At 36.6% G+C, this 27,282-nt stretch overlaps 1 protein-coding gene across 1 annotated transcript in view; it reads left to right on the top strand.

Moving 5' to 3' along the window:
* The first annotated feature begins 581 nt into the window (after positions 1-581).
* The window catches only part of LOC103154272 (leucine-rich repeat-containing G-protein coupled receptor 5A), a 41,020-nt gene continuing 14,319 nt past the window's right edge, over positions 582-27,282 (top strand). Inside the window, exons 1-6 of the mRNA XM_007575488.2 lie at positions 582-1,143; positions 15,465-15,536; positions 18,198-18,269; positions 18,358-18,429; positions 21,962-22,177; positions 23,727-23,798. Coding sequence (XP_007575550.1) covers positions 875-1,143; positions 15,465-15,536; positions 18,198-18,269; positions 18,358-18,429; positions 21,962-22,177; positions 23,727-23,798 — 773 coding nt within the window. The 5' untranslated portion in view covers positions 582-874. The remainder of the gene's footprint in view (positions 1,144-15,464; positions 15,537-18,197; positions 18,270-18,357; positions 18,430-21,961; positions 22,178-23,726; positions 23,799-27,282) is intronic.

Consider the following 27,282-nt stretch of genomic DNA (forward strand, 5'->3'; position numbering starts at 1 on the left):
CATCCATCCATCCATCCATCCATCCATCCATCCATCCATCCATCCATCCATCCATCCATTCATCCATCCAGGAAGAAAACCCATTAGCCCATTTTGCTAATCGAAAATTCACTAATTAGAAAATAATTTTGGTAATTTTCCATTAGCAAAATACAAAAATATGTGCTAGTGTCTTTAAAATGTTGATCAAATTTGTTTAAAAAACTATTATTTTGTTAATGGAAATTTGTAAACTCTGGTATTTAGCAAAATGCTAATATCTGGTCTGTCCCATAAAACAAACAACACAAGGTTAAGAAAAAGAAAACATGAATAAAATAAATAAAAAACAAATATGTGGTTCGGGAAACTTATTTTAAAGGCCTTTATCAAAGTGCTGCTGTTTTAAAAATGTTTACAAAACATATCTGTAAACATAAAGTTGTCTGAATATGCAACACTTCCAGTTTAAAGCAAATTTTGCACATTTGAGTTCCCAGATTTAATGTTTCATAGAAAACCCGTAAAGAAGCGTTTTCCCCACTTAAATGCCAAAATCAGATTTAAAAAATCATTTTTCTCCAGTGTAAATCATGCAGCTGATGGGATGAATCCCAGATCTGGCTGTTTTAAAGCGGAGTGGCCCCCCTGTGATCGCAGGGGCTGGGTGTATATATAAGTGGACGGGGTTTTTCACGCCGCTGTGCTGAGTGGAGGGACTCACACACACTCCGCATTTCCACGCGTCCAGCCTGGAAACACACCAAGCTGCAAACTTCCAGCTCCCACAACCTGCTTTCCCTCATCAGAGGAACTACCTACAAATTCCCACAACTTCTCTCCCCTTATTCACCCACTTCTGCCGCGGGCAAGAAACTTCCACCAGTTGCGGGACATGCGGGGGTTCGAGGCTTTGTTAACGGTGCTTGCGGTCTTCTCGGTCGGGTTGTGGAGCTCCGAGGCCGGGGTGAGGATGCAGAAAGCAGCAGCAGCAGCGGGGAACAGCTCCGGTGATTCCCGGGAGGAGAGCTCCAGAGCAGCGGGACACGCCACCTGCCCTGGCCGCTGTCGGTGCGAGGGGGACGGGCTGCTGCACCGGGTGGACTGCTCGGACCTGGGGCTCCGGGAGATACCGAGCAACCTGAGCGTGTTCACATCCTATCTGTAAGTTATTGTTTTTTCATTATTATTATTTTGTTTGTTGTGTGAGAGTGCACACATGTTACGGTCGCGGTGGGAATCAGAACACCTGTCTGTTCTGCGCATGTCAGGTCGCGTTGGCGGCAAAAAAAAGTTGATTTACTCTGATGCAGAGGTGGTAGAGCACCCAAAAATATAATCGAGGAAAAACAGCACTACTTTAACACATTTCTACTCAAGTAAAAGTAAAAAGTAGCCATCCAAGCAGGGCCGGTCCATGCATTTTTGGGGCAGTGAGCATATTTTCATTTGAGGCCCCCCATATCAACATTTCACCACCAGATGCTTTATCATTCCTAAGCTGTATGTATGTAACATACCGGCTAGCTTTAGCATAATTTGAGGGGTGTCCAAAGTGGGGTGCAGGGGCCATATACGGGCCTCGGACTGACTGTGTGTGGCCCCTGACTTCAGTTCAGAAAGATACAAATTTGGGCCCCTGGTTCAGGTATTTCATATACCTGAACTCTCTATCTTTAATTAGGACAAAATGATCACAAACAACTAAAATCTTCTTCCAAAAGAAAAATATTGGCTATAATACAAAGGATTAACTTTTAATTAATTTAATAAACTCAGCTAAATACAGCAAGCATTTTCAAAGAAAGAGTGGCCTAAATCCTTATATTATTGATCAGAATTGATTGAATTGTGTTCTATTTTCTTCGATTGATGCTCATAAAATAAGCAAAATAATTTTTAATAAGCAGAACCCTTTTTAAGGTTTGGATCTAGAATAATTTACACATCCTTTTTGGATATGCCATATTATTTTAACTACTTGAAAGTAACATCAACAGAAAAACAAGGAATTAACGGTAAACAAGTTAAGATTTTTAATATCTTAAATTTCTCCAACATGCAGTGGAACAACAGCAGGAAGAGTTTAACCTATTATTTGTACCAACTATAAAAATAAAATAGAAATATTTTTTCCATGTGTAATAGCATCTAGTTTGTATTAATTAAAGTTGCTAAAGAAATTATTATGCTGGCTCTGTGCTCTTGGGGTCCCCGAGAGGCGTGGAGGTCCTAAGCATCCGGTTTGCTTGCATATGATTTGGGCCGACTCTGGATCCAAGAAATTACTCAAGTAAGAGTAAAAAAGTATTTGTAAAAATGTTTACTCAAGCACTGAGTAACTGATCAAATTATCAATCATTTAAAATTAAAAAATGACATCATCAGACAGATAAAAATATAAAGTTAAGTGGAAATTTTGGTATTTTAAGGACAAAAATGACAATAATTCATACAAATAACAAAAAAAACACAATTAGGCAAAAGTAAAAGTTTTCCAAATTAGTTTATTTTAATAAAAAATGAAATTTTAACAAAAACTGCAGGTGTTTGTCTGTGTCGGGTGAATTTCTGGTTGAAACATGTTTGTTTTTCATTCAGCGGGTTGAAAATCCAGAAATTTTACTAAAGTAAGAGTAAAAAGCACAGCATAGGAAAAAACTCCTAAAAGTGAATTTTTTCCAAAAAGTTACTCAAGTAAATGTAACTAGTACCCAACTCTTCTCTGATGTTTCCTCATCAAGAGGTTCTGGGTTTTATTTCCACATTTCCTTCAATCAGGGTTAAGATTATGACCACCTGCACAAGTGAGTAGATTACCTAAAAATTACACTCAACTAAGAGTGGAACTACTTCATCATAGTCTTACTTAAGTAAAAGTAAAAAGTATCTGTCCAAGAAATTACTCAGCTGGTAAAGTCTTCTCAAGTAACTGATAAAATCATTTAATATTTAAAAATTACCTCATCAAATAGGGAAAATTATAAAGTTAAAAATTAAAGTAAAAGGCAAAATGTAAATTTTTCCCATATTTCTTTCAATATAAAACTTATAAAATTTTAACAAAAACTCCAGATGTTGCTTACAGCGGATAGAAAATCCAGAATTTTTCTCAAATAAGAGTAGCGATACTTCACAATAAAGGTACACAAGTTAAAGTACAGAGAAGGAAAAATACTCCTAAAAGTTGTTTTATTTATTTTTTCCTCAAAAAAGTAATGGAACTAGTTCCTACCCATTGCTGGATGTTTGCATTATCAAATTGTTTATCATTCATTGTGATCAATTTCTTGTAAAAATTTAATTTAACATCACAATAAGTTCCAATTAAAGCTGCAGTTTGTAACTTTTATGAAAAATGTTTTTTTACATATTTGTTGAAACTGTCATCATGCTGTGTCCAATCAGAGCCACGAGCCGGGTCTTAGCGCTGTCAATCACCATTGCTTTCTGCTTCACTGTAGCTAGCACAGCATGTTGTGAATGCTAAGGGTAGTTGGCATAGCCACTGAAGACGGCCGATAAACTGTTAGTCTGCCATTATCCCGTTGAGCAGCAATTACATGAAAAATCTCAGAAATTTTGAGATTACCTTCAGAAATTTTTCAGAAAAAGAATAAATTCTGAGCTGGGTGGACAAATTTCAGAAATTTCTAACAGTCCGGTTTGTTTGTTGAGTTGTGAATATGTAATTGGACCAAAAATCAAACTCTGGTCCACCTACAAACCTCAGTTTTAGTTCAGTTGAAGTGAATTCTGGTGCGGTTCAAATGCATATGTGAATACAAGTGGACTGGAGACCGCTCCAAAAGCAGGAAGCAGACTACAGCGCAGGGCATTCTGGGTAAACACAACCAAGGCAAACGTGTTAGCCTAGCACAAGAAATGTCTCTTTATCTTTTACCAAAGAGAAAAGAGAAATCCTACAACCGCTAAAATCTGGCACCTCTCCATTTTTGTTTGCATTTCATCTTCAGAGGTTTTTGTGTTGTTTCCTTCAGTGGTTCTTGGTGCAGCGCCCCCACAGGTGAGGAGGAGAACAGGTTACTCAAAGGGTTTGGCTGGTTTGACTCAGTTAAGCGAGAAAGAGCCACAGCAGCTGAAAATGTACGAAATGTCGCAGTTTTGGTCCTAAATCGGATGCGGCCAACTGGACCTTTAAATGTAAAATCACCAAAGAGACCCTAATGCCAAACATCAAGGTCTAGTAGCTCTTAGTTATTAGAACCACATGCTGTGGTCATCAAGAGATAATGGGGGAAACAAATCTACAAGAATTTATTGAAATCATTATATGAAAACTTAAACTGAATTAAGCAGAAATAAAAAAAAAACAATTTAAATATCATCTAGAGAACATAAAAAATGCTCTGGAAGGTTTCAGAAAATGTTTGGGATTTTGTATTCTTAACTAAATTTAGATGGTTGGATTGTTTTTAATGTATAATTAGGAAGGTTTTAGTAATCTGTAGGTAGGTAATTGTTTTTTACTTGAAAGTTTAGCAACTGTTCAATAAATTACTTGAGTATTTTAAGATTTAACTGGTTCTGTAATGGCTATTCTTCTGAGATTGATAAGGTCAAGCTTTTCAGAAGTTCAATGATTTGAATGAGTCCGAGTGCAACTTGTTTTATGGCTTTTGGAAAGTTTCCAAGGATTTTTTTTCTTAGTTTTTTTTTTTTTTTTAAGAGCTCTGATTGTTGCCAAGAGTTTCTAAAAAGTTCTAGGTGTTAAATAAACGTCCCATTGAGGGAAATTGGGGGGTGAATGGGGTTAAACTGGCGTAAATAAGTTTCTGCGGTCGTGAAAGACGTCTAAGGACCTGAACGCTGTTTAAGTGTCAGGGTTTGGGTTTCCTGAAAGCGGTTTCGGAGGTGTCAGATGTCTGCATGGGATCTCTGGGGTTCTGAAAGAGCTTCCAGGTTTTGGTGCGGTGGTTTAACAACTGAAGTGAACTTTTATTGTTTCTAGTTGAGTGTAAATTCTTGTAGAGGCAAAACAATAAAACTAATTGAAATGTATTTCGCCTCCCAGCAGGTGACTGGCTTTGATACAACACATGTCTGCGCTCCGGTGAAGCATTACGTCACTGAGTGGTGTGTTTGTGAGGAAGGGGAACCTGCTTTTCTTGGCTGCAGCCCGAAAACCGAACAATGTCTTGGATTTAAATTTCACTCTCATTAAAGAAAACTCACTTCTATTCAGGCCTGTGTGTGTGTATGTGTGTGAGTGCATGTGTGTGTGTGTGTGCGCGTGTGTGTGTGTGTGTGTGCTCCTCTGGGTTTGTCTGCGGAGGGCAGATGGACTCACAAAAACACGCACCGACAGTCGATCAAAGGCTTTTTGGGTCTTTATTAGAGCTGCAATCAGGAGCTGAATGCAACAAAAACATCAAGGAGTTCCTTTGAGAGCGCGAAGCTCAATTTTTAAAGTATGCATTCCAACCAGCCGTAAAGTTGTCCAAGAGGAACGCCTGTTTTTACTGAATACATTAGACTTTTAAATCTGCTCTGTGCTGGTTATCGTAGAATTCAAGCTGATGTAACATAAAATAAATCTGAACTTGTCTGCATGTAACGTTGCAACTAAAAGTTTTCACGCAGATTAAATTTGTTGGTAAAATGTACAAACTAGCAGCTTTTTGCAGTAATTTGATGATTTAACACAACTTTTAAAAGGTTATGCCGTCTAAAAGTATTTAATCTCTCCTTGAAAAGTAACTTTAATAATTAGTTGAGTTTCGTAATGATAAAAAAAACAATAGCTATATATCCATTCAATTATCATGTTAATTTTGGGTGAAGAAGAAAAAACAAAGAAAATGTGAACTGATCTTTTAAAATGTTGCGAATTAGGTGTGTTTCTGTTGGTTTGGCGCGAATCAACAGGGAAAGCGCGATTTCGTCAGACATTAACGCAACGCAAACTGAAGTTGAGGCAAACTAGCATGGACACATTTAAAAAATTAGCTGGTTTTCTTCAATGTTGAAAGTTTGGGCTTAAACATCTTCCAGAGTTTCGTGCCTCTGGTCACAGACCCACCAATGAATGGGAAAGTTCGCTCCATCAGAACTCATTAAATGTTTTGACTCCATCACCTCTAAGCAAGTGAGATAAGTTTGTTGCAAAATTGAGGAAATTATTTTGATTTTTGCCACTTCCATCAACTTTTTCTCCTGCGATACGTCAAAAGAAAACGAGCATCAGGTTGTGATCATGTTGATTTGCTTATTTTGTTAAACACCAGAGTGGCTAATAACTCCGGCTGTAAGGTGTTCATCAGAAAGCACCTGAAGAACCGACCTGAAGTAAGTAAAACTCAAGGCAGGTTGTGTCCAGCATGTGTAGGGTCTGCAGAATTTACAAGCCTTTTTTCTTACCCTAGATCTGTATGCAGGTTCAGCTTCCTTAGGTTCAGTTATCGACTCATGCATTCGATGTAGCTTAAGTCCTTCAGATTTGTTGCCTCTCAGTGTTTGTCTGTTGCCTAGCAACCGTGATTGTGCTAAATATGAGCTGGTGAAAATTGAAGCTCAAAATCTTGTTGAGCTTTTTAAATTAAATGAATGATTTGAGTAGGATTCCTAGTCAAACTCCGGTCTGTCTGCCTAGAAAGTTCGGTTCGTTTGGTTCGTTTGTGGAGGTGTGAATGCTAATCAGACCACATTAAACTCTGGTCCACCTACAAAACTCGGTCTGGGTTCGGCTGAAGAGAACTCCGGTTTGGTTCAAATGCTTATGTGAATGCCAAACAAACTGGAGACCGCTTCAAAAGCAGGAAGTGAACTATAATGTAGGGCATTCTGGGTAAATACAACCAAAATAAATGTGCTAGCCTAGCGCTAGCAGGAGAAACATGTCATGAGCCTTTACTAAAAACAAAAGAGAAATCCTTAAACTGCTGAATTTTGACTTTACTCCACTTTTGTTCACATTTCAAGAGGAAGGAAGTTGCACTCAGTGTTTTCTTCAGAGGTTTTTGTGTTGTTTTCTTCAATAGTTCTTGGTGCAGCGCCTCCACAGGTGAGGAGGGGAACAGGTTTTTCAAAGGATTTGGTTGGTTTGAAGAGAGAAGGAGAATCACTGCAGCTGAAAATGTATCAAATGTTTTTGTCCCAAATTGAACTGACTACCCAGTGTGAAACACACTCTCTGCTCTCTTGATTTAGCTGGATTTTGCTTTCCAAGAAATGTGAGTAGTCAAGCTAAATTAATAATTTTAACAACAAAGGAAACAAGTCTTCACGCATCTGGTTGTATTGACAAACGAAATCCTGTTTCCTGATAAACAAGTGTCTTTTTCTAATATCAAAATGTGTTTGAAGACGTGAAAATGCATCGTTGGCGTCACAGCGGCACCTCTGATTACAACTCTTTCGAATCAACCAATTTCTTTCCACTGTCTAGTAATCAGCAAACCAACCAGCTGGAAGAGCTGAGATTCTGCGTTTCAACCCGAACTTTTACAACCTTCTCAGTAAAGAGTAACCGATATCAGACGTCATAGCTAACAGCCTCCAGCCTTCTGCCTGTCTGACCGCCATCAGTGTGAATGCTGCCATCTGTCAACGCCTTTATGTGTGTGCTCTAGCTGCATGCCTAAGCAGCGCTGCCTGAAGCGTGAATGGGCCTGCGAGTCTCCTTTCTCCCCTCTGACTGACAGGAATGCATTTAGCCTTGCTGTGATGAATGAACCCATGTGCATATGAAGGATTCTGCTGCCACGCCCCCTTTGGCAGCCATGTTGGACTTCTTGAGGTCGGACCATTCAGACACGGCTACTTCACTTTAGGTTCTTGCTTTTCCACAACGCGAGCCGAAACGTCTTGAATGTTTTCTATGGTCCAGCAAACACTCACACAGGTAGCTGCAACATGACATCACAGATGGGTAGATCCATCTTCCTCAGAGGTCATGAGAGAGGTCAAGCTGACAAACCGTCTGGAAATGGGAGATTCAGTCCGCTGATTATTGGAGATATGAGATCAAATGTGGCAAATTTACTGATTTATAAGGTTTGTAAAGCTGGGAATGGCCGACTGGAGCGTACAGAACATGTTTTTAATGTTGTGTTACAGCGGAAAAGATTTGTGATTAATTATTTTATGAAATTATTTTCAACTAATTTAGTTAATTAACCCCAAACTGTACAAATTAAACATTTATTACACACTTTGGATTAATGACAAAACCTTATAAAATATGTTTTACCCCAAACTCCTAAATTGGGATAGTTTTAGTTTAAACGGATTCACGTTCCTGAAATGAATACTATTTTTATTGGCTTTAAGCACTAAAATGTTAATTTCTGATTTAAAACAGGACTTTAATTATTTTTGCATCTTTAATGTATTATGAATATTCTGTAGATTACTTAAGCAGTTAAAGAAAAATATGAGAATTTGACCAATTTTATTAATTGCAACTAACAATTAATCACATTATAATAATTTCTATTCTGATCACTAATATTTTTTGAAGGGCAAATTTGTTTATATTGAGATCATAATTTGGGGCCTTCAGAATGACTTTGTACGGTCCTCGATCAGACTGCTTTACCGGTTTCTTTAAAATGTCTGTTTAGTTTATTGGTAAGGCGGTCAACCTGACACTTTTGGCACCAAATGCAAAAATTGTAGACACTTCTGAACAAAAAATGTCTCATTTTTTAAATTAAAAATGAGATTTTATTTATTTTACTTTTAAAATGAACTAAATACTCAATATTTTAACAAAATGTTAAAATATTTTTAACATTTTGTTAAAAATATTTTAACAAAATATTTTTGTTAAATATTTTGTTAAAATATTTAACAAAATATTTTCATCTTTTTTTCAAAAAGATGAAAAAAATTCATCTTTTTGTTTCGTCGTAAATCCAAAGCAGATGAAAGGATAACACAAGAAAAATATAAAATTAGTTAGATCAGCGCCTCCAAATCTGAGGCCATGGTCTTGAGCCGGAAAAGGATAGAGTGCCTTATCTGGGTCGGGGGGGTCGTCCTGCCTCAAGTGGAGGAGTTTAAGTATCTGGGGATCTTGTTCACGAATGAGGGAAGAAGGGAGCGGGAGATCGACAGGCGGATTTGTGCAGCGTCTGCCGTGAAGCGGGCGCTGTACCGGTCCGTCGTGGTGAAGAGAGAGCTGAGTCAAAAAGCGAAGCTCTCGATTTACCGGTCGATCTACGTTCCCACCCTCATCTATGGTCATGAGCTTTGGGTCATGACCGAAAGAACGAGATCACGGATACAAGCGGCCGAAATGGGCTTCCTCTGCAGGGTGGCTGGGCTCTCCCTTAGAGAGAGAAGCTCGGTCATCCGGGAGGGACTCAGAGTAGAGCCACTGCTCCTCCATGTCGAGAGGAGCCAATTGAGGCTCAGACATCTGGTACGGATGCCTCCTGGTTGTCTCCCTGGTGAGGAGTTCCGGGCATGTCCCACGGGGAAGACCCAGGACACTCTGGAGGGACTATGTCTCTCGACTGGCCTGGGAACGCCTCGGGGTTCCCCCGGAGGAGCTGGAAGAAGTGGCTGGGGAGGGAAGTCTGGGCCTCCCTTCTGAAGCTGCTGCCCCTGCGACCCGATGCCAGATAAGAGGAAGAAAATGGATGGATGGATGGATGGATGGATGGATGGATAGTTAGTTTGCACTCAACAAGGACGAGATGTGAGTCTATTTTATTTTGAAGACACTTTTCAGCCAGGCTTAAGGAGTGGCTCACATCTGCCTGTGCTTGTTTATGATTGTTTGTAAATATTTTAATCTTTCTCCTGCAGAATGTTTTAGTGATTTTCATTATTTTAATAGGAAAAATGATCAAACTTGGATATTTTTAACGTCCACAACTTGGATTTGTAATCTAAAAAGAAAAAAACATTAAAAAGTAAGAATAATAAGTGCCTGAAGGGCAGTGTGACACATAAATCTGATACTAAAATGGCAACTTTGTTTATAATCAGGGTGAAGATGAATCATAATCACAGCAGGACAGAGCAGCAATAAAGATGAGGTTTAGTTTGTTAGAAAAAACTCATCCTGTTTATACACTGCAAAAACACAACACCAGTCTGACTTTACGTCAGCATAAAATCAGAATTTATGTTGACATAAAACAAAATGTCAACATTTTATGTAGCAAGAATTGGCATTGATCACATTTTATTAAGTTTATTTTTCTAGATCATTTCAGCAACAAAGCAGTTCAAAGTGATTTACATCATAAAAACAAAAAATCATCATTTGAAACATTATATTTTTCCAAGTGTCGTCAAAATGTTGATCAATGTTCCATTAACTCTTAACAGTTTGGTTTTTAGACCGAATTTAAAGGAACTCAGTGTTTCAACTGTTTTGCAGTTTTCTGGAAGTTTGTTACAGATTTGTGGTGAATAAAAGCTGAATGCTGCTTCTGCTCGTTTGGTTCTGGTTCTGGATGCAGAGCAGAACCAGAAGACCTGAGAGCTCTGGAAGGTTGCTATGACAACAGCAGATGTTTAATGTGATGGGCTGCAAAGCTGTTGTCTGATTGACTTTTTGAAGTGAATAAGCTGATGCAGGAATCAGTGCAACTGATGATGAACACATCAGTGAGTTTCTCTAGATGTTCAAATGTTCAGGAGATGGAAGACCGACTTTGTAATTGTCTTTATGTGTCTATGAATGTCAAAATATGTCAGTATTTTGGTGCTAAGCTGTTCAGTGATTCATAAACTAACGGAGGTTTTTTTAAAGTCTGTTCTCTGAGCTACAGGAAGCCACTGTAAGAACTTTAAGACTCGGGTTTTAGTCAGGACAACAGCAGCAGCGAGACCTGGAAGACACTGTTGCAGTAATCAGCGCGACTGATGATAAACTCATGGATGAGTTTCTCTAGATCTTCCTGGGATGTTAGTCCTTTAGAAATGTTCTTCAGGTGACGGAAGCCCGACTTTGTAACTGACTTTATGTCACCCTGAAGGTCAAAATATGGCAGTATTTTGATGAAAAACCAAATATTTCTGATCTCTCTGAAGCTGGATGCTGACTGACTCAGGAGGATGTAGATATTAAATCCATGTCTGTCTTCTTTCAGCATGTTGCGGTCTGCTGTCAGGGTTAACTCGTCTGGATGGTTCAGTACTTTGAACAACAGAACAGCTCATTTCAGATTCTTTCAGTGAACCCCATTCATGTTCCCTTGTTTATGAGATTTTTGTTTCTTTTTCGTGGTTTCGGGCTGACGGGACACACCCGTCACTTCCCCCGCGTCTGCCGGTGACATCTGTCTCGCTCCTCAGACCTCCTTAAATTCCTGACCAGATGCACCTAAAGATGATCCGATTCCTAAATGAGTCCTCAGACCGGAGGAGCTTTGGGTTTCTTCAGAGAAATGGACCTGACAGAGCTGCTGTTTGTCTTCTTCACACTGATCTGACTAACCAGGGGATGAACAAACCCCCACATGTTTTGCTGCCCCAGGGGGCCCCCCGCTGACCCGCCTCCCAAAACACTGAAAGAAGAAACGAAAGAGGACAAAAACAGAAAGAGAGGCCTCACTGTCCCACTACGCCTCTTTTTCGTCTTTCTTCCTTTCTTTCTTTCTTTCTTTCTTTCTCCAGAGTTGTCTTTCTGCTGCCTGCAACATTTGAATAATCATTTGATATCCATCAGTTTGAGCCTGAGGAGACACAAAAAGGCCAACAACCTCACAATCAAAACACACAAGGATTTTTGCCTTTTCATCATCAAAAACAATCTTATGGTCCCGGACTTGGATCTGTTGCTCAAACTGAGACTCACAAGATTTAAAAAAAGTTAATAAATGCCTCAGGATCCATGTGATCTATAAACAGGAGACATCAGATTACAAAATGGCAGCTTTGTTTATAATCACGGTGAAATCTTTGTTGAACTAATCATCAAAACAGGGAAAAATATTCGCAAACAGCCTAAGTGAAAGGTTAAGTTATTAAATATTGTAATGTAGCTTTAACTTTTAAAAAACAGGTTTATTTTGGCTTTATTAATCACACACTTTATAATTTTTCTATCCAGTTTTTACCAACAATTGGATGATGAAAGTCTTCAGTCTGGTGAATTTATCTCAACCAGAACCTTTTTTTCAAAGGATAATTTTGCTTAGAGATTTCATAATTAATTTTATTTGTTGTTTCTGTTGTTTTTTGTTTTATTTATTTGGGATATTTAAAATTTCTTCTATTTCCAGTGTTAAATGTTTATTCAAATTTAAAGTTTATTGATCTCTGAGAATTACACCATTAAAATGGTCTCAAAACAACAATACTATCCTTTTTCGCGATAAATTCTGGGACAATTTATCATCCAGCAAAATTTGTTGTCATGACAGGCCTATATAAACATTATAAATGTGTTTTTCGTAGAATAATTGTATATTATATTCACAGAGTGAGACTAAAAGTTCCAGTAATATAGTTTTGATCAGTTTTTTGGTCATTTGGTTGAAAACATGAAATTACTTGAAAATGGTCTCAAAACAACAATATTATCGTTTATTGCGATAACTTTTGGGACAATTTATCATCCAACAATATTTGTTTAAAATACTCAATTTCTTTCTATAAGTCAAGAGTTTTTAAAAATAAACGCATCTTGATTAATATTTGATGTTATTAAAGTTCAGATTAACCAGATTTATCTCTGGCCGTTCTGACATATGAAAATAATCTTAAATATAACAAATTTGTTCTTCTTGTCACAAGCAGATTCAAAATGCTGACCAACCTGTAAGATGTCATGAAGCCAGAACAATTAGGCCGTTGTTCCCTCCGTATGAAGTCGTATGACGTAACCTTTTTTCCCAGCAGGGCAATCAGGTTATTCTTGTGAACTACCACCATCGTCGTGTCGTCATTGTCTCAGTCCCTCATGTCACGACTGAAAGGAATCAAAACACTGTTGGACCGTCTCTGTGGTGGTACCAACGTCTCTGTGGCGGCAGTTCAGGATTCAGAACATAAACAGACGATATTTGAGACGTTAGGCGTCTTTAAGTTCCCATCTGGACCGAAAAGTAACCGTTTTATGATCTCCTCTAACGGCTGTACATGTAGACTAAACAACAATTTGTGATTTTTCAGGCTTATTTATTCAACTTAATTTAGGTAAAATTAACCTTTAGTTAGTCTTTCATAAACTTCTAAGTGAATCTTCATGGCAAATTTTCAGAAATTTCACACCTCAGTTAGGTTTATACTTAGGTGTACGGTACGGGATAGTACGGTTCGCTACACTATTTTTAGTCATAATTTCACCATGTGATTCATTCATTTAATAATACCTCAGTTTCAAACTAAATATCTAGTTAACAAGCTAAATGTTTAGCTTTAAAGTAAATATTCAGCTTGCAGGCTAATTATTTAAACAACTAAATAAAAGGGTTCTGAGTGAAGAAGAGTGAATGCAAAAAGCATGCCACACTTTTCAGAAACAATCAATGTTCATCACTTTTTATTCATAAACTGTGTTGTTAAAATAAAAAGTATCAGTTTTGCAACTTTCAACAGGCTAAATATGTCTAGAGAAACTCATTTTCAATTCATAATCTTGGATTATTTTCATTTTAAATCAGTATTTGTGTAATTTTGGGGTCATAACTGTAAATATTTATATCCAAATCCAGCATGTGAGCACGTCTAAATGACAGAGCCCTCATTCTGGCTTAATGAACAACTTACTGTCTGGAAACCTGCCCTCACCGTCGGCATAACCACGAATTTATGAGTACAGACTAATGAATGGCTGAATAAAATCTGCTTTAATGTACAGCGTGTTGTTTTGAGCAGCAGTAAAATCCAATCAGCCGTAACTCTGTTGAAGCCAAACAAACCCTCCCTGTGTGCCAGCGGTCTACCTGCGGACGGTGTTGTAAAGCTCGCACACATTAACAGGCTTTATGGAGTGTTGAGAAAGCTCCTTAACAACCAGCATATTCAACACGAAGACACGCCCTCCCAGCGATTCAGACAGAGACGGCCTTTCAGACCACAGCCCTCCTCAGCGGAGAGACGCTACCTGCCGATTTTATCAGACAGAGCAGAGAAAAGACGAGTCAGATAAGGGGAAGAAAGGAGGAAGAGCGTCACGGCTGCACACAAACAACAACAGCGTGGAGCTGAAATCCCGCTGATGTCAGCCTGTTTTGACTCTAAAAAGCAAAACGTTCATCTCTTTCTGGTGTTTCTGGTCAATAAAGGTGAAGTCACATCAGATTCCTGACATGCAGAGCATTTCATTCTGGTTTCACTGGCGGCAGGGGCGATGCTTTGGTAACAAGAGCCCCGGGCTCCAACAGGGAAAAAGGCCCCTCTGTAGATTTCATAACACTTTCTGTTATCAATCATTGTTCTGCATCTTTATAGCTTTGAGCTCCTGTTGTTCTGACATTACTGTGATCTTCATATTACAGTGTGTTGCATCGCATCCCATTTAATGTTTTTTAAAATCACCTTATTTTATATTTATGACATCAGATTTAATGCAGGTAAATGTGTATGGACATTTTAGATAATACAACTTATAAATATCAGTGCTTGTATTTGACTATATATATTGGTAGGGCTGGAAAATAAATCAATAACAATACATATCACAATAGACACCTCATCAATATCAGTAGATAAACATCTGATAAAAAAATAGAGTAGTCACTGAACTTTGATCCAGAACCGCACAGCATTCTGGGGGATGTAGGCAGAGGAAAGGCTTTAGCCAGCTAAGCTAGGTTTGTGTCTTCAGCTAACTCACTCGCTCTTTGGTTGCCTAGCAACAACCTGCTGGGTTACAAGCATTTCTGTAAACAAAAATAAAAGTCAAGTCAATAATTATTGATATTGACTGATATGAAATGTTTATATTGTGATACGTTTTTCAGCCAAGTCGTATATCGATTCCCAACGACGCAAAGATAAAAAAGATGTAAAATGTGACATTTGTGTGAGAAAAAAACAGGTTTTGTTTAATTTTAGAGTCATGTTAAATCCTGTTTCTCTATTCCATGTTTGTTCGTTCGGCCCTTCCTGCTCTCTTTCCTGTTTTCTCTCCGTGTTTCCAGTCATTTCTGCTCAGTCTTGTTTCTCATTTAGGTGTGTGTCGACTCTTTGAAGGAGCCGTATTTTTATTTTTTTTTTCTGGCTCCAGGCCAACCCGACGATCCTCACAAAGATGGAAAAGTTAACAGTGGTGTTGGTTGTGGAGCCGAAATGTTTTTGCACGTGACATTGGCTGAATGGCCTCAGTGTTTCAACACAGCCAGCTTTAATAATTCATGAGTCATTTGCTCTGTTTATACGTCTGATTTATGTTTTTGTTTGCTTTCAGACGGTTTTTAGCATAATTTTAACCTCAAATTCAGGCTTATTTGTTTATATTTTATGATGTTTTGAATATTAATCACTAATCTCCAGCAGTTTTTAACAATCAGGTGTAAAAATAGTTTAATAATCCTGTTTTTTTTGTTTTTCTGTAGTGATCTCAGCATGAATAATCTGACTGTGATGACCAGTGGAGCTTTGTCCAACCTGCACTTCTTAGAGGAACTGTGAGTAAATTTAACAAACATTCACTGCCTGCACAAATAATCCCACTTTATCTGTCATTAATAGAAATTTTAATATGAAAATGTATGATTTAAGCAAGTTTAACTTGCCTAAAGTGATTCTGTTACCTTTCTATTCCAATTTTTCATGTTTTTTCTAAATTTATTAATTATCTTCTCAGGTTCCTTCCGTCCAATCATAAATCCATTCTGACAGATTATATTTACCAATTAGTTCATTAAGTTATGTTAATTATTCAAATTATTTTAAAGATAGTAGTGTCTAAACTTTTTAACATGGCCAAAAATGTCATGTTGATCCTGTTTGTTTTTCTTTTTTAAAAACTATAATAGAAAAAATATATATTTTTATTTTTACCTGCTCAACAATAAACAAAATAATTTTAGATCTCAAACATAAAAATGCTATTGCAGGTTTCCCAGATCAAACAAAAAACGGCAAACCTTAAATTAATCCTTAAGTTTTTCAGGTTGATCATCTTTTTCTGGATTTTATGTGGATTTTAAGCAACAAAAACCAGACGTGGCTCATTCTTGCTTTATTTTGGATGTTTTTTTTCCTTTTTTTTATTAAGATAAATTAAATTCAAAGCAAAAACCTGGATGAAAACTTTGTGATTTACCTTTATATTATTCCATTTTAAGATTTTGCATCTAATGTTGTTTTTAAATGTGAATCTGCATCCAACTGCCTGGCAAACCAAATTTAATCTGTTTTTGAAATGTGATCAACGGCCTCCTAAAATCGTTCTGAGGGCCACAAATGGCCCCTGGGCCGTACTTTGGACACCCCTTGCCTTAAGGAACCCCGTTGGTTTTCTTCAGGGTTTTGTTTTGCGGCTTCACCAGGTTGTGGTGACAGTGGAGAGGAAAAACTTCCCTTAAATGTCCAGCAGAACCAGGTTTTTTATTCTTTTGAAACAGTTTAATAGATTATTTTTCAATATATTTATTATTTAGTCATATTTTCTACAATAAAGTCAGAATAATTTGTCTTTATTCTAGAAATATTATGACTTTATCCTCATTTTATTATTATTATTAATTTATTCTCAAAGTATTATGATTTTTCTTATAGTATGAGGAGTTTATTGCTGTAATGTTTTGAGTTTACTATCCTATTATTGTGACTTTATCCTTGTAATTTTGGTTTTTTCTTAGTGTGGCCCTAATCCTCTGTTTTCTACTCATTTGTTGTGATTTTATTTGGTCAGAATGAACCTTTTTTATGACCATTTTAGTTGTAATTTGTTTTCAGCCTCTGTGTTGCTTTTCATGCATTTCCATGTGTTGGTGGTTGGTTGCTCTTATTTGATGCCAGTTTCACCACCCGACTCTCTTTCTGTTCCTCAGTTTATGTGTTTGTGTTTATTTTTGTCTCTATAATGTGTTGTACGCTTGTTATACTGTAATTTTCTCTCTATTTCAGGTTATTTTCTGTCTATTTTTACTCAGTCAGTTAGATTTCTGGGTTAAAAATCTTTTTTTAGCCACTGCAGGGCTAAAAAAATAATTTACTAGAAAAAATTGGTCAGCTATAAAACAGAGGTTCGGATCAGATGTTATCTGGATAGCAGTGGTAAATATTAGTTTTTTGTAATTCTGCACACTCTGTGTTGTGTTGTGTGATCAGATCTGATGTGTGGTCAGTGCCTGGCGGGCTGAGATGGATTATGTCTGAAGTTTGGGTGTCTGAGCAGGCGAGGAGCTCGAATATCTTGGAGGATGCGATATGTAATCTCATCTCTCCTCACCTCCCAGCAGCGCTGCGTCGCGTACGAACGTTTTCCCGACCGGACTAAATTAAAAGGCAGCGAGGCAGCTGGGAGAGACGGCCTGACCTCACCGAGACCTGAACATGACTCTGGCCGCTGTTCTGCTCCGCTGCCAGCTGTGTGTGTGTGATATTTGTCGCCGCGGCGTCAGAAACGTCACGGCGGCGATAGGACACCACAGGCACGCAGGGAGGCTGAACTCTGCGTGGCCTCTGGAAAACAAACAGACCTGGAGGATTCGTTTTCCCGCCGGGTTTTTACTCTGCAGGGCTTGGAAGTCGAGACTCGCCGAGAGATTCTTGCACACTTTGCAAACACAGAAATTAGAACCTGGCTCAAAGTCAGAGCTCCTAACGATGTGGTGCCTTGCTTAAGTATTTATACCCTTGAACTGTTTCACATTTTCTCACATTCCAACCACAAACGGCAAACCAGCATAGACTGGGGCAGAATAGTGAAAGGAAAGAAAGAGACTCGAGTTACTGCAGTAAATATGTTGTATTTACATGGATGGATGAACAAATGGATGGGTGGATGAATGGATGGATGATTGGTTGGATGGATTAACATATGGATGGATGATTGTCGGATGGATGGATAATTGGTTGGATGGTTGACTGGGTGTATGGCTGGATGAACAAATGGTTGGATGAATCATTGGTTGGATGTTCTGATGTAAAACTCCATCATTCTGATCATCCAGTGATTCTTTTGGTTTTTCAGTATTTTGTAAACCCTGAAGCTTCAGTTTCTCTTTCTATAATAAATCTCCATTGATCTTCTCTTTATTTTTCTCTTTATGATATAAAATGATAAACATTTATAGAAAATCTTACCAAAGTCATCAGAATCTCTTTTTGTCTCTCAGACGTTTGGCAGGAAACGATCTGTCCTTCATCCCCAGAGGAGCGTTCAGCGGCCTCTACAACCTCAAAGTGCTGTAAGCTCCCAGATGTTTGCACTGCAACTCTTCTGATTACTGCAAATATTTACAAGTCCAATAATATGATATTATTTTGCTTTTACAGTATGCTACAGAACAACCAGCTGAGATCAGTTCCTGCTGAAGCATTCACCAACCTTCACAACCTGCAGTCTCTGTAAGATAAATTCTAATTTAATCCTTTAAAAATGAGTCAGATGCCAATACATTATGTTTTTTCTTTGATAACAAGTTTGTACATTATGCTATGTGATGGTTTGATTAAGAGATATTATTTCCTGGAAACTTTTTAATGTTTATGCCTCGGGTCGGATTGGTATGATATCCTATGCTACGCTATACTGTTTATATTTTATTTATTTATTTTCAAATGGGTTTTTAAAAACAATGAAACAAGTAATGAGTACAAGAATCAGTTCTGTTTGAAAAGAAGCATGCTTTGCTATGCTATGCTATGCTATGCCATGCAATGCTATGCAATCCTATGCAATGCTATGCAATGCTATGCAGTGCTATGCTATGTCACACTAAGATGTTACTTGGAAAAATATATTTGAATTACCAGACAAAAATGGTTAACAAATATTAAAATTTACCTCTAAATTCTTCTATTAAGAGATTCAAAGACCTGATTTAGTATATAATGAAGCTAACTGTATAAAAGAAAATCAAAAACACTTTTCAATATTTTCTGAGATTACATTGCAAATTAATCTGAAAGATGGAATAGAATAGAAAGAATAGAAGTGCAATTTCAAATTCAAAAGTACTTTATTAATCCTAAAGGGAAATTAAATGTTTTTTAAACTTATATTATAGTAATAAGTTAAGCATTTATTTTAAAATAATTGAATTATTGTCCCATAATGAGAAAATTCAGGTGTAACAGCAGCAAAGTGACAATCGAGGCTTTTAGGTTCACACAGATAATAAAAAGTCAAAATTAAGAGTAATTTTACAGTTCTTTGTAGATATTAGAAAACTAAAAAACATTGATTCAAAAAGAGATCCATTACTGATTAAAGTTCAAAACAATGAGTTAAAAATAGCCATAATTTTATATTTTTTCAGAGGATACAATTCTTATATCACCTATAATTGACACTATTAGTAATATATGAAAATATGGAAATGTATTTTATTTTGTTTTAACCTTACTGCTAATCTTAAGTGTTAAACTTAGACTACATAACGCTGTTTTATTTGCATAACAAACTAGCCATTAGCTAGCTGTGACGTCACATTGAGCCGACGTTATTTATCAAGGCAACTGTACATTTTTATAGAAAACATTTCTGGCAACAAAATCACATTTAATGAGACAAAAAAAAGAATGTAGCACCACTTTCGAACTGAGTCTAAAACATAAATTACTGAATAAAATTAAGCAATTTTCACAGATTTGGCTCTTTGGTTCTCGAATCGAGCAAACGGAAAGGTTGAGTTGGTAAGTCGCTTCCGGTTTGAGCGTCATCGTGATGGCCGCCATAGTGAACGGGCTCCGGAGGAATCCTAAGAACACCTAACCCCATTAAAACGATCCAAACTTAGCAGAGGTGAAAAAGGACTGGGGTGAGCGAAATACACCAAAGTGATGCTTCGACGTGCCAAAAAGGTAGGAGATTAAAATACCGCTAGCATCTCGGCTAATGCTAACCGCTACTCATTACGAACCTGCGCTTTGAAGAGCTGTTGTTGCGTTTTGTGACTTCAGCCAAGCAACCAACTTTGGAAATATGTCCGAATTGGCGGCTTAGTAAATATTTGTCTTATCTTTATCTTGTTCCTTTTATTTTAATGAATTTATGAAATGTCTGTCTGAAATATTTTGGGTAAGCCGACAGCTTTGATGCTCCCTAGTGGTCGCCTGTTTCACTCACTCACACACACACACACTCATCCTGTCTCATTTTACTCTGTTGGAATGGATCCCCCCCCCCCCCAACACACACACACACACACACATGCGATAACGTATGTAGTCCAGTCCAGACAGTGTGTACTCTCAGCCTGATGATACACAGTAATTATACTGAAACTGTAGCCGTGTGTGTTCAAATAGGGGGTTTAAGAATGGAGATGTCTTTAGGACTAAGGTCTCTAATTTATCTGATGGACGATTATGTGAAGTCCCATCCTTCTCCTCTCTTTGTGGCCGAACAGAGGAGTCATTGTTAGGATGGACACTCAGACAGACACAATGCACTCCACATGTTTCTGCAGGTCGGCCTAATGAAAGCCCTGCTGGGTTTATATAAACCTAAGAGACAGAACCGGATTAATAAAGAAAAGCACATAATTCTAACCATAATCCATTCACTGACATTATTTATAAAATTAAAGCTGCAGCACCTTCACCTAAATTTAAACACTTGCTTTTGAGTTCTTAACCCCACTAGCGACAAAGAGCTATTTTAAGCAATAAAACATTTTAAAAATAAATTAAAATTTACTCTTTCTTACCGATCTAATTTAGCCTTTTCCTGTAAATAACTGAAATGTAAAGGGAAAAACAACAAAATTTTACCATATATTATGATGGACTAATATTTTTTTCATTGTAGGTAAAAAAAGAGTAAATTTTTATCCAAAAAATGCAAAAATTTCAGAGATTAATCTCAGACATTTTGTACAAAAATCTTTTGAAAAGTAAAATATTTTTGACTTCTGAAAAAACTTGGAAATTTCCAAATGTTGAACATTTTTGACTTTTGAAACTCAAAACTTGATATGTATATTTCTCAATGATTTCTGAGATACTTAAAATTATTTTTTTTTTCTAGAAAATCTTCAACTTTTTGACAATTCCAAGTTTTTTGTAGAAATTTTTTTAAAGATTAAACTCAAAATTTTTTAGATTTTTTTTGTGAAAGTGTTACTATTTTTTATTTATAATGGCACTAATATGTAGGTTAAAGCATTTTTTGCAGCGTTTTTCTGTTATATTTGTTTTTGAGTTTTTTGTTTGTTCTTTTTCATCTTTCATGTTTGAAGCACATTTTGCACTTTCCTTTGTATTTGCACCTGTCAGCCTCTGTGAAAAGCAGATCATTCTTTCAGGCTAAATAAATTTTATTTTTCAGATGTTGTCTAAACTTTAGCTAAAATATAAAGAAATTCAAAACTAAATGGATACGTAAAATTTCCAGAATTTCTGAATTTCTTTGCCTTGTCCAGCAATAATGCTACAAAAACAATTAGAAAAATCTCTAAAGGAAGAAAAGAGTTGAGGATAATTATTTAGAGTTTGTAAATTTATATTTTCGTTTGTGTTCCTGCTGAATACGTTTCTCCTTAAACACTCTGAGCAGTCAGTGTGAGCTAATTAAAATGCTTTAGTTGGACCGGAGAGGCTGCTGGCTGGTGAAGAGGCTCTCGAACCAGCTGCCGATCATTCCTCTCATGGTCAAACACTTGATGCCTAATTTTCCTCTTAAACTACTTCAAATTTAGCAAAGCTTTTTATTTCGTGGACACAGACCTCTTCTAGCAGGGCTTGAAAAGGTTTTCTGTTTGTTTGTGACACCACTTTAAATGACGCCTCTTGTTTGACTTTGGACTTGAAAAGAAAAGTTATGATAATCACAGGAAACACAACAACATAAAACTACTCAGACACTTTCAGAAAGACTTATCAGGAACAAAATAAGAAGTCTCCTAATTCCTTTTATGTTGTTTGTTTTTCGTAGCCGGCTGGATGCGAATCACATCTCCGGCGTTCCGCCTGGCTGTTTCTTCGGTCTGCGCTCGCTTCGCCACCTCTGGCTGGATGACAACGCTCTAACAGAGGTGCCAGTGAAGGCTCTCGGAGAGCTGCCGACCCTGCAGGCAATGACGCTCGCCCTCAACCACATCGCCCACATCCCTGACCACGCGTTCAGCAAGCTGGGCCGCCTGGTGGTGCTGTACGTACAGAAAGAGAATTAAAAATGTAATGTTTTATTTTGCAGCCTGTGGTTGCAGCTGCTTTCAGAGTAATACTGGACATTGCAATACATCTTCTGTTTTTCTTTCATGTTAAATATAGAGTTACATTTTCTCCAAAGTTAATAATATGCATTTTAATGGTGGCCCAGAAGGACAAAATGCAAAAACCACAATGCTACAACAAAGCTATGCTAGCAAATGTTTCATAACTTATATTTCATGTTAAAACAAAATGTTTGTTAAAGGACGTTACATTAGCAGGTTTGTCATGACTCAAGTTTTATGCCAATACAACATTTTTGTCAAAGACGATTGTGCTAAAAAGTTGCTCATCACTTGCACTTTATGCTAAAACAAAATTTTAGCATAAATTGAGCTACACTAGCAAATTTATCATAAGTTCTGTTTTATCACAAAACAGAACAATTATACATTTTGTCATATGGAATTGATGCGAAATGAAATGTATGTTAAATAGAAGTTGTCTTACAACAGAATCTCTGTTTTGTCTTAATCTACGTATTAGCGTTAGCTGAAGCTAAGGTGAAACTTATGCCAAAGAAAAGTTATGCTAGCAAGTTCGTCATAACTTGCGTTTTATGTTTTGTTATAAATGAAGCTCTATGTTGGCAAGATTTTAATAACTAAAGTTTTATGCTAAAACAAAATGTCATAAAGTTCTGCTAGAAAGTCTATTATAGCTTAAGTTTTATGCTTAAGCAAATTGTTACGCAAAATGGAATTTGTTAAATGTAAGTTATGCTAAAACAGATTACATGTTTTAGCATAACTTACATTTTTAGCTAATGCTAAAGTGGAACCTACGCCAAAACACAAGTTATGCTAGCAAGTTTAGCATAAATTATGTTTCAGCATCACTTGCATTTAATAGTTTTTCCTTCCACTCAACCTTTTAAAGAAAATGCTTTGATGCAGCACTATGTGACTGAAGAATGTCAGTGGCCAAACAAATGTTTTCCCCATGATTCTTTAGGACATAATGGCACATTTCTCTTATTAAAGTATGTTTTATTTTACAGTGCTGCTTTAATGCACTAATTTCTGCAAAATGCAAAATAAATGGCTGAAATATTTTACATTTTGTAAAGAATCTATGTAATCTATGACTAAATTCTTAATGTTATCCTGATGGAGACCTATAAAATCTTAAACTATTCAGCATTTCATTGGTTTTTGGTTTTAATCTAGTTGTCATGGTCTATATTGATGTAAATCAAATATAAATATCTGTGTTATGTTGTTGATCCGCGCTGTCCCTGTCTGTCCATGTTGGCTCTTTAATAACATGCAAACTCCCCGTTTGTGTCCGTGCGATGGCATTCAGAGCGGCGTCATTGAAGTCCGCTGTCATTCCTTTTGTCCAATCGGCTTGAAGCTAATTTGCATTAAATTACCTAAAGGGGAAAAAAAGCCTTCTTGAGAGGCCTCAGGGCCCCTTTTAAAAAGACACATACACACTCTTTGTCCGCTTCATTAGTCCATCAGTTTCTCTCGCTCTCTCCGCAGGCATCTCAACAACAATAGGATCGTTTCCATGGGCAACAACTGCTTCCACGGACTCCACAGTCTGGAGACGCTGTGAGTTTCTGTCTGTGCGTTTTGTTTGTGATGACAAGTTCCAGCAGAAAGGTTAAGTCGGGGTCATGGAGGCAGATTTTTGTTCTGAAACAAGGTTTTCTCCAGGTTCATGTCCGACCCAGGGAGCCTTTCTGAACAGATTCACTTTGAACTGGTCAGAAAACATCAGCATGAAGCGCTAACTCTGCTAATCTTGTTCTAAATTAAGAGTTAATTTAATTTTCTGATAACATTCCGACAGTGAAAGACTAAAACACAGATATCTGACTGAATTGCAGCAATTTTTAAAATTTATTTTATATATTCTCAAGTAAAAAGTCCAAAAAGTGATTCGTTTGCAGGAAAAAAACATTAATTTTCTCTGATTAGACATTCATTTATGATATTAAAGGTAAGACATTCTCAGATTTTGTCAGAAAAATCTCTTAAATCTTAATGGAAAGATTAGATATTCACCAAATTACAAATAACAGACTGAAGATGTTGCTATATCACAGGACATTACAATGTCAGAATGTCTTTTTATGCCTTTAATCATGGAAAAATTCTTTATTCTTTCTTGAAAATTTACAATAGTTTTTTTTCCTGTGACTGTATGAAATTAACCTAGAAATTTATTTATTTATTTTTCTGAAATTGACTCCATGGCCACATTGGGCCGAATGTGCTGTGGTAGAATTCAGCTTTACCCAAATTTGAAAATCAGGGTTTAAAAATACAAAAATTGACATTAAACCCAGAAAAAGTGAATGAAAAATTCAGTATCTACAATCAAGAACAGATGAACTCTGTCTGAATTTAAAACAACTGGAGGTGAAAATAATTTATTTACAACATAATAAAGTGTAAATTAGATAAAATGTCTGGTTCTGTTTCTTTTTGTTTAGGATTTTAAAAGTTTCCTTACATCTCCTCAAATATTATCATTTCACCAGAACTATGATTCAAATCCCAATCAAAAGAAAAGTTATTTGTTCGCATCTCTGCTTTATATTTAGCATTAAAAATCTTTTAGTGAGTGAGCTGTTGCATTAAATGGTCAAAAATAATAAACAGTTTCATGATTTTTATGAAGATAAACAATATTCAATATTTTGAAAATTCTGAAATTATAACTGATTTCTTTGGGGGAATATTGAGGTTTTTGGCTAGTTAACAAATTTAGCCAGCAATAAAACAGTTCATACTAATAAATTTGCATTATTAAAATATTTTTTTCTTACTGGAAAGGGCACCAAAACCGTCTCCAGCCCACATCTTTGTAAATCCGTCATTTTTACTGTAAAAGTGAATTTATTGCCTGGTTGGCTTCTTGTTGTCATCAAACAGAACAGCAACGGCCTTGATGATGAAAAACGAAAATAAATCAGACGAATAATTCGCTGATTTATATCACCACACATGTGTTTTTCTTTCCCAAATCAAATAATTACTTATTGTAAGGCGTATTTACAGAAAATAACTGAGGAGCCAGGATGTAAACGAGCGTGATTTAGTGTATTTATATGTCGTCCTAGGAATGCGTGTGTGTGTGTGTGTGTGTGTGTGTGTGTGTGTGTGTGTGTGTACAGAAATTTTTCAGGTTTAAACGCTGCTCTGGAAATACTTGAGCAGAATGTGCGCTGTGTGTGGCCCGGCCTCTATGCTAATCTTAATTATGCACAGACGGGCCGCATGTGTTTATGTGCGAGTCGGGAGGCTGTATACCTGTACAATCAGCCATAATAAACCGCAGCGCACTCTGATGCTCGCCCAAAACTACAAACACAAACGGGGAGAAGCAAACGGAAACGGGGATTAATTAATTCAGCCGTGTTGGTTCAGCTCAGGCTGATTTCAGCTGAGAGGAGAAACCAAACGCAGACGTCTCTCAGGAAGCAGCAAATCAAGAATAAACTAATTTATTCAAGAATCTGGGAAGGAAAAACCGAAGCCAAAACTAAAATCAAAGTCATCACACGACAGACGCAACATTCAGTGTGTTTTAATGGCATTTTATTCGACGGAACTAGTGAATAATTGTAACATGGAAGGAAAATCATGCATTATTTTCTCATTTTTCTACAAATCATAAATCTGAAAAGTGTGCATTTGCATTCAGATCCCTTTATTATGATTTCCCTAAATAGTTCAGCCAGCTGCCTTAAAAAAATTAGTTACAAGCTAAATGTCATTATCAATTTAGTTAGAAAGCTAAATATTTAATTTACAAAATATTTAGCTCCAAAATATATTTTAGTTGGCAAGCTAAATATTTAATTTATAAACTAAATATTTAGTTTCCATGTAATTTTTTAGGACCAAACCAAATATTTAGTTTACCAGCTAACTGGATATTTATCAAGCAAGCTACATTGTTAGCTCACAATCTGCATATCGAGAGAAAAGAAAATTACGAACAGGAAACAAGATCAGTAAAACCAGCAGGGGTTCAGATAAAACGTTTATTTTGGTAGTTCTTTTCCTGTTATCAGCCAGTGAATTTGAATATTAGCTAAATGTTTAGGTTGGTGCTAATTAATTATGGTAACTAGATATTTAGCTTCAAACAAAATAGTTAATTCAAAGCTAAATATTTAATTTATAAACTAAATATTTAGTTTCCATGTAATTTTTTAGGACCAAACCAAATATTTAGTTTACCAGCTAACTGGATATTTATCAAGCAAGCTACATTGTTAGCTCACAATCTGCATATCGAGAGAAAAGAAAATTACGAACAGGAGACAAGATCAGTAAAACCAGCAGGGGTTCAGATAAAACTTTTATTTTGGTAGTTCTTTTCCTGTTATCAGCCAGTGAATTTGAATATTTGCTAAATGTTTAGCTGTAAACTAAATGTTTAGGTTGGTGCTAATTAATTATGGTAACTAGATATTTAGCTTCGAACAAAATAGTTAATTTAAAGCTAAATATTTACTTTGAAGCTAACCCTGCTAATTGAGCATAAATTTAGCTTTATAAATGAATAACTTAGTGAAAATAAAACTTAAACATTAGAAGTGAAACAACCCAAATTATTGCTGTAAATTTGGAGAGAGGCATCAGCAACCCTCCCGATCCCACTGAGGGACAAGGGTGTAAAGAAAGTGGATGGATGGATGAATTTTTCACTTTAACTTTACAAATAGCTCCCAATTTGTAAAGTTGTTGTTTGACTCTTTTTTTCTGGACTAATTTTTAATGTGGTCCAAATATAAAGTACTAAATTGCACAAATTATCCTCACAAAATGTGATTACTTATTTTTTCCGTTCACTACGACGCTCTCCAGTTGAAATAAGCAACAAGGTATGAAAATGGACATAAAACCAGGCGGCGACACACACATTACTGCTCCACCTGCACTTGATTCAGTTTTCGTTAAATTTAATCCGCTTACAATAAAACGTGATGAAAACCTACATCTTCAAACGGTTTGTGGATCTCTAAGTCGTCAACAATCACAACCTTCCAAACTCCATAAAAAGATCTCTGGAAAGAAC

The sequence above is a fragment of the Poecilia formosa genome, unplaced genomic scaffold, assembly GCF_000485575.1.
Source record: "Poecilia formosa unplaced genomic scaffold, Poecilia_formosa-5.1.2 Scaffold379, whole genome shotgun sequence".
Taxonomy (NCBI): Eukaryota; Metazoa; Chordata; class Actinopteri; order Cyprinodontiformes; family Poeciliidae; genus Poecilia; species Poecilia formosa.